This window comes from Trachurus japonicus, chromosome 9 (genome assembly GCF_045865225.1).
Source record: "Trachurus japonicus isolate A0001 chromosome 9, Traja_1.0".
Classification (NCBI taxonomy): Eukaryota; Metazoa; Chordata; class Actinopteri; order Carangiformes; family Carangidae; genus Trachurus; species Trachurus japonicus.
In genome coordinates this window covers 37,162,881-37,170,617 of record NC_140915.1, presented here as the reverse complement: position 1 = coordinate 37,170,617, position 7,737 = coordinate 37,162,881, and the positions used below count along the sequence as shown (strand labels likewise).

Here is a 7,737-nt window from a genome sequence, read left to right as displayed (position 1 = left end):
TTCCACCATGCACCTGTAAGCCCTGTGACAATTATTACATCATCATGATTGTACCGAGGCAGCACAAGATTTTGCCAGGTCAGAGCTGCTGAGGTCAGAGTCCTGGTCAACAAAGGCTGTCTTCTGGGAAAAAGCTTCACAGACACAAAGGCCATATTCAGTCCTCTGACCAGCCTCCCTTTGGATCATTGTCTAGCAGTCTACGGACGGCAGACTCACATCCGCATGACTACAACACTGTCCATCATTCCACCAGTAACAAATGGGCTTTCAGTGGATTATTTATTTATCTTTTGGTGTGTGTGTATGTATGCGTGCTTGTGTGTGTGGACTTTTGTCATGGAGGAAAAAACCTTGATAGTTAAGTCTCCATTTGTTGACAAAACAGCACATTTACACTGATTGGATAGAGATTGGCTGTAGTTGAGTCAACAGTGGAGGAGAGCCTGTTGTGACCTGTTCAACAGTCTCTGCATGTTAGTTCTTCTCCTGTTTTGTTTAGTATTGCCACTCTTCTCTTCTGCAGGATGTTTGGTCTGAATCCAGTTTGAGTTTCAGTATGAGAGCTTTGGTTGGCATATTCAAAGTTATTTTTGATCTTTCTGGAGTGAAGGGACGCTGGCTGCCGGCCTCACCAGCTGCCTTTGATTTGTTGTTGATTCTGTTTGTCTTAGTACATTCTCCACAGTATTCAAACTACTATGACCCACTTTTGTTGTGATGTTTGCTCGGTCAAATGCGTTCGTCTGAAGTGATTGCAGTATTTCAAAATGTCAATTTTTCCTCTGCTCTTGCTCGGCTGTGGTTTCCTGTGTAAAAAAAACACCCAAAGACAAAAAGAAAGTGATACTTTGTGAGACTGTGTGAAATGAAGCTCTTTATCAAAGTCACTGATGTTAATGGGTGTGGAAGCTTTGGGGAATTCCCTCTTTCTTATTTACCTATTTCACAACTCAGTCAGCCTCTCTATCTCCATCTTGTGGCAACTGAACAAACAGCAAATGCTTAAAAAATACTATCAATCGATTTCAAAATGTATTCAAACCCCTCCATGTTTGTACCTATTGTTTAATTGATCAGATTCAAATGATTAAATCCATGTTAACCCATTGATCCACACTCGATTACCAATAATGACAAAGGAGAATGGCAAATTCATTATAAATCAACAACTGAAGTTTTCATTTTACAAAAGTATAACCTGCTACTTTTCACAGCAGTTACAGTTTTGAGTCTTCTTGGGTAAATGTCTACACACTTTGCACACCACCAGTTAAAGTGATAGTTCACCCAAAATTAAAATTTCACTCATTATCTACTCACCCTCATGTCAACTAAGAGCTGTGAGAATTTTCAGAGTCCTCCGTGCCTTCTCTGAGTTACGGGGGGGTCCGCGCAGCAGTATTTGTCCATATAATGGTTGTCAATGGATACCAACTTTCTTCGTCCAAAAAGACACACCAAAAACATCCAAATACCTCCATAGTGCTCGTCTGTAATGTCCCTCTTGTATTGAAGCCCCGACATGAGAAATTGTTCCGAAAAAAATTAAATAAGTCTATATTTTAAGCTTGTTTGTAGTGGAAGCTCCCAGTGTCTCAGTTCACTGCTCTTCCTGTGTCAGTGCAAATCTCGCGTGATTTGCACTGACCGGAGGAACAATTTCTCTTTTTGGATGTTTTTGGTGTGTCTTTTTGGACGAAGAAAGTTGGTATCCATTGACAACCATTATATGGACAAATACTGCTGCACGGACCCCCCCGTAACTCAGAGAAGGCACGGAGGACTCTGAAAATTCTCACAGCCCTTAGTCGACATGAGGGTGAGTAGATAATGAGTGAAATTTGAATTTTGGGTGAACTATCCCTTTAATCTCACCTCTCGTGCTTGTTCTGACTATTAGAACTATGAGACTGAAAATAAGGCACCTCTGAACCACACAGGCACACAGACCTGATGCAGCCGTGGCTCCGGCTCAGTGTGTGAATGGGCAGTGGGGCTGGTGGTACAGTGGGCCCCAAATCCACATGGAAAAATGTACAGAAATCACATGCAGCTTTCATTTGAGTATTTTGGAGTGAAAAGAAATAACATTCACTCAAGTTATGAGCCGTGCATGTGGAAACCTATTGGTTAACATGGGCCCAGCGGGGGGGGGGCCATGGGGGCTGTAACTGATACCTCTCAGCTGGTCGGCTGGAGGAGTCCGATCCTCTGACAGTAGAAGTGTGGGAACAGACTCTTCACAGCTGACTCTGACCCTGGGCATGATGGCTCTCGAGCCCCCAAACAGCCGTTCCTGTTTTCCGACAGTCAGTCAGCTCCTCAGTGAAATCCAGTTTCACATTAGCAGGAGCACTGTCTTTTCCCCAGTATAGCTATGTGGTTATATGGCCCAAATCAGACTGTGTGTTTTATTTACATTTGTATATTTAAAGAGAATGTATGAGTGTGAACATCCCATTACACTGACAGCTGATTACAGTATTAAAAAAACAAGCAGCGTGGAAATTTAACCATTAAAGGAGACATATTAAGCCCCCTTTCCACAAATTAAAAAGGTTCCCAGGTGTCTTAAAGACATGTCTGTGACATGCTTTGGTCAAAATACCCCAAGGATCAAACGTCACAGCTCTTTTCATCCTCTCTAAACAGCCCTGTTCAGAACGGCTGGTTTCAGTGCCTGTCCCTTTAAATGCAAATGAGCCACTGCTTGCCCCGCCCCTTCTACCGGTACCAGGTCGGGGTGGTATATGCAAGACAACTGAGGGAACAGCTCGTAAAAAAAGGTGGATTTCAATTTAGGGAGCCTGAAAATTACAGATTTTTTTTCGTCAATTCTCACATTTTGTGGGCCAGAAGGCAAGACGAACACCCAAATATATGTTAAAGAGCCTTCAAAAAGTGATATTTCCATAATATGTCCCCTTTAAACCATTTGATATAAAAATAGATTTAAATAGATGCTGAGTGCTCTGTACAAATGGTTTAAAATCAGCCCCTCTGCTATATTGGTCAGTGGCTCGTGGTTTTGTGCTGTGTTCTTTACAGTTAATTTAACACCAACTTCAACACAGACTTGTGATACCAAATGTTTTTCAGATGCCATGTTTGATTTGTTTCTGCCTCAGGCCAGGTTTTGAGACATCTTTGCATAATCTTGAGCTTGGTTGCTGTTTTACTTCCATCTCCACTGTTTGTTAAATAATATATACCCTGTGGTGAAAATATTTGATTCTGTGGATCTTTTCAGATGATATCACACACACACACTGTCAAGATTGTTGCATTCTTTTTTCCCCAAAAAATATCCTGTCTTTGTACTCTATAACAAGAATGAACAATGATGATCAAATTTAAGATAAATTAAAAATACTTGCTATCAAGTCATGATTAAGTCAATACCCCATCATTCCCTCTTGTCCTCTGCCCTTGTATGTATTTGTCCAGGTATTACTGCCCAGTATGCATAAAGTTGTGTGTATATTAACCCACTGTGTGTGTTCTTTTTTTTGTCAAGTTATGGCTTGGGAGTCTCAGCGGCTTGAATAGGAATGACTCCGGTGGCCAGCAGGATGATGATGAGGATGACGATGAGGACGACCACCACAATGACCACAATCAGTTTGACGTTTTTCCACCAGTAGGTCCGACTCACATTTCGAGACGTGTGCTTGAAGCGTTGAGCCTGAGCGGGAAGAGATATGAGACAATAACTTTTTATATTCCTGACAGCTTTTTCTGAGATCTCCATCTCACGAAAGAGAAACATTTCCCGGAATGAACAAACAAGAATAACAGGTAGTGCGTGTCACTGACGCCGAGCATCACAGCCCATGGATACGCATCTGAAACTCACAAGGTTGTTATGATGATTCACCGAAGGAACTGCAGATTCTTCTATGTCAGGGCAACTTATTCCACAAAGGTCTGGTGTGGCTGCACAACAGATCTGACTCATTTACAATGAACTGATCATCAAGAGTAGACTTAAAACTTTCCTTTTGATAAAGCATATAATTAGTGATCTGAGAATGCAACTTCTCTTAATGTTTTTTAAAACACAATTGAACTTGGCATTAACTCAGGCTAACTTTTACTTGTATGATTGCTATTGTTTTATTGCTTATCACACTGTTCTATTGCCTTTTGATCGTTCTTGATTAATATTGTTTTTAATTGTTTGATGTTGTTTTATGAACAGCGTTATAAATAAAGTTATTATTATTATTATTATGATTATTATTATTATTATCTCAGTCTGCAGACAGTTGATTGGTCAAACTGTGCTCTTAGTTGAACAAGAACCTGCAGCCACACACGGCCCTTTGAGGAATGGTTTGCCCATGTCTGTTCTACAGTTCTGTGCTGCTCTGCTTCTACTGGTCTTTTCTGCTGGTTTACTTGAGGAACATGGACACCAAAGTCATCTCAGTGAAACTGCACAGTACAACCAACATTCATACATGTACATGCAACAACCCACTTTTTCAAAAACCATGTAGGTATGTATTTTACTATAGTAAAAGCACAAACTGCTGGGGACTTGCCTCATCTGTCATTTCCCGTGCCCTGTCGGAGAGCTTGTCCAATCCTTCCTCACGTTGAAGTATTTTGTCAACATTCACCTTCATCACCTCTGTGATTCCTTCTATCTCATCCTTCAGGTCCCGTGTCCTGCTCTGTGGTGCCGGCTCTGCTGCCTCCTGGTAACAGTGTTATTATATGTTAGCTGGGCAACACTTCACATTGAGGGTCCCTTAAAGCAGAAGTAAGCGATCTGGTCGTTTTGGCTAACTTCTTGTCAGCAGATGGAGTTAGCAGCCCCCGCCCTCGTCATGGATCTATTGGTCCTCGTCCCTGCGTCACCACATTCACACGCATCCCTTGGCTGCACACACAGAGAGGACTGCCCCTTTATGCCGTTCTCTCTCCTCATTGGATAAAGGTTGTAGGATACAAGGAAAGTTTTCTCCTCGGCTTACAGCAGAGCAGAGTGACTGACAGACCCGTGTTTCTGACCAAACACTCTATAGAAGTGATTGCTGTCGGAAGATACAACTATTAAGACTTATATTAACACAAATATTCCACTTACTTCTGCTTTAATTAATGTTAATTAGTACATTATTAAGCATTAATTTACTGTTTACACATATATTAACAATCACTATTATGTATTACTTATGATTAGGAAACACATTAATTAATGTATAGCCTATTAGTAAGCAGTTAATTAATGTTTACTACTCAAAGTTAGTTAATAAATTATTAAGTAATAATAAAAGTTGGATAATGTAATTAGTTATCATTATGTATGCATTACTCAGCATTAATTAACACATTAGTTTATATATTAATGCTTAACAATGTACTAACTAACGTTTAAGGGACCCTTTTTGTTGTGTTACGTTAGCTGTAAGTGCATTTACAAAGGTTTATGCTTTTATCATACTGCAGTATTTACATTTTGTATCACTTCACATTTACAGTCTTCTACATTATTTTGTCCTTAGTATTCATTTTGTAAACAGTCGTCATTAATAAACATCCTGAGGTGTTAAATGTTTTCTTGATTAGTTTGTATTGAGACACTAATTAATTTAATAACGTGTCATGTGAAGTTGAAGCACTGAATATGTTTGAAGATGAAAGCTCAGGTCTCGGCCCTGCAGGCAGAGGAACTGTCAGTTTGTATGTAAACACCACAGGTGATAGAAGTACCTGCCGGAGAGTTGAAAAGAGGTGAAGAGAGAAAAGAGGAGTGAGGCAGCTGAAAACTCTGACATATCAGTTGAGGAGGAAGTGATGACACACTTTCAGAACATTTTGCTGATAAAACCTATGTGTAATTATGTTGCTATAACGTTTAATTTTTTATTTTTCTCTTGTTGTACTACTTGCTACCTGTTGACCTGTCTATACATTGAAAAACTATAATAAAATATAACAAAAGAAATGTATGTGTAATTACATTTTTGAATGAAAATGTGTGCCGTGCTAAGTAAAGAAAAAATGATGTTAACTTAATAATTGTTCCACCACTTGCATCCGTCCTACACAAGTTACAAACTCATAGAAACTCATCACTGATTCAAACTTTAAACTTGAGCATGGTTACTTTTAATTCTTTATAAATATCAGTACATACAAAGCCTGAACTGTATCCATGGCAGCTGCATGTCTCTGGGTATGGCAAAGGCAATACATTACATAGTTATACATTATCAATCTTATATCTGATCGATCTTTATACCTAGACTTTGAAAAAAAAAAGTTTTTTTTATTTTATTGATCTATTTAACTCATAATGGAACTGAATGAAAGTTATAGGGCTTAGATGAAGACAAACCGAGCAGAAGAAGGATGTAAGACATAAACAGTGTGGCGTCCAGCGAACTTCACAGTAACATCTGTTTTCTCTGAGGGAAAATGGTCTAAACAGCGTAAGTAACCACAGACTGGTAACAACCCTGGAGCAGGACATCTAGAGAGTGACCTCAGAATAATTCATATCCTGACAGGGTTCGCACTTGACCGTTGCCCTGTGAGCTGCAAGAGGAAGCCGGCATCTCAAGAACAGGAAACAGGCCGATGGCGCAAAAGAAGCACTGAGCATCTTGACTTGGTTCAGTAATAGTTGTAGAAAGAGAGGCCACAGTGGGTTCTTATTTTAAAATATGATATGATCTTTATCATAATGATCTTCTCTTCTTCTGCTTCCACTGCCACCCAGGTTTAGTTTTGAGTCTTGTTAAACTGACGTCATTAGACTGAATGACTCTGTATCAGCGCTACACAAATATTCATCATGTCTGCATTGTTTTTGAAAATGACTGCCACTCCCAAGTCTCAGTTTTACTCAACCCAATCTTAAGTAAATACATTTACTGACGACCCGTCTTTTGTTTATCTGGATTGTGATATAATAAAACAGACAGTAGCCTACATCACAGTAAAAAAATATTTATCTTTATCTCTCCAGCTTCTATAGTAAATCATTAGTCATTATGAAAGTGAGGCTGATATCTTACCATGTCTGCCATGTCTCCTCTTGTGTTTAAACAGTAGTTACTGGAAGAACAGAAGCATACAGTAGTTACTGGTGATGCACATTAGTGGGTGAAACTTACTGGGTTAGTCAGCAGATTTGATTTTCTAACTCATCCAATCAACTGCCTCTATCTTCATAACTGACAGTCCATTGGCCTGAAAGCTGACTGACCTGTTTAAACAGGAACTTGGCCAAAGTCAACTTCAAAAGCAGGAAAACCTATGCACCTTATGAACCTGTTCTCATGAAGAGCGGAAAAAAACAATTTTTCATAATGGGAGTGTTCATGTTCATACGTGTCTATTACTCCACTGGGGTTAGCCACAGTGCTAACCTCGTGTCACTCTACATGCATGACCTAAATAAGCTTCTTTCACCACAATATTCAGAGCATCTACAGAATAAGTTGAACCAGTCGTCTTAGTGTTTATTCAGTGTGGCTGGGAGATTTGGTCAGCACCCAAAACTCCTGAAAAATATGACTCAGAATTACAGGTAGGAAACAGAATGGGTGTTTTCCCACTGGGTTTCCTTTTACTCATGTCAGTATGACTGTCTGCAGACATTCTCTGCACCTTTTCATTTCTCATGTTTTATTGTCATATTGTTTATTTCCATGTGTACCAGCGTACTTCCTGGGAAGCAGAGGAATAATGAGTCTTCTAAAAGGCAGGTCTGCTTTG

At 39.7% G+C, this 7,737-nt stretch overlaps 1 protein-coding gene across 1 annotated transcript; it reads right to left on the bottom strand.

Annotated features, from left to right (window-relative positions):
• Nucleotides 1-1,919: 1,919 nt before the first annotated feature.
• Nucleotides 1,920-7,059, bottom strand: LOC146982144 (vesicle-associated membrane protein 8-like). Its single transcript, XM_085787673.1, has 3 exons — nt 7,035-7,059; nt 4,551-4,706; nt 1,920-3,688 (listed from the first exon to the last, which is right to left on the bottom strand). Exons 1-3 carry the CDS (start codon nt 7,044-7,046, stop codon nt 3,521-3,523), a joined length of 336 nt encoding a protein of 111 aa, XP_085643799.1. The 5' UTR covers nt 7,047-7,059; the 3' UTR covers nt 1,920-3,520.
• Between the last annotated feature and the right edge of the window lie 678 nt (nt 7,060-7,737).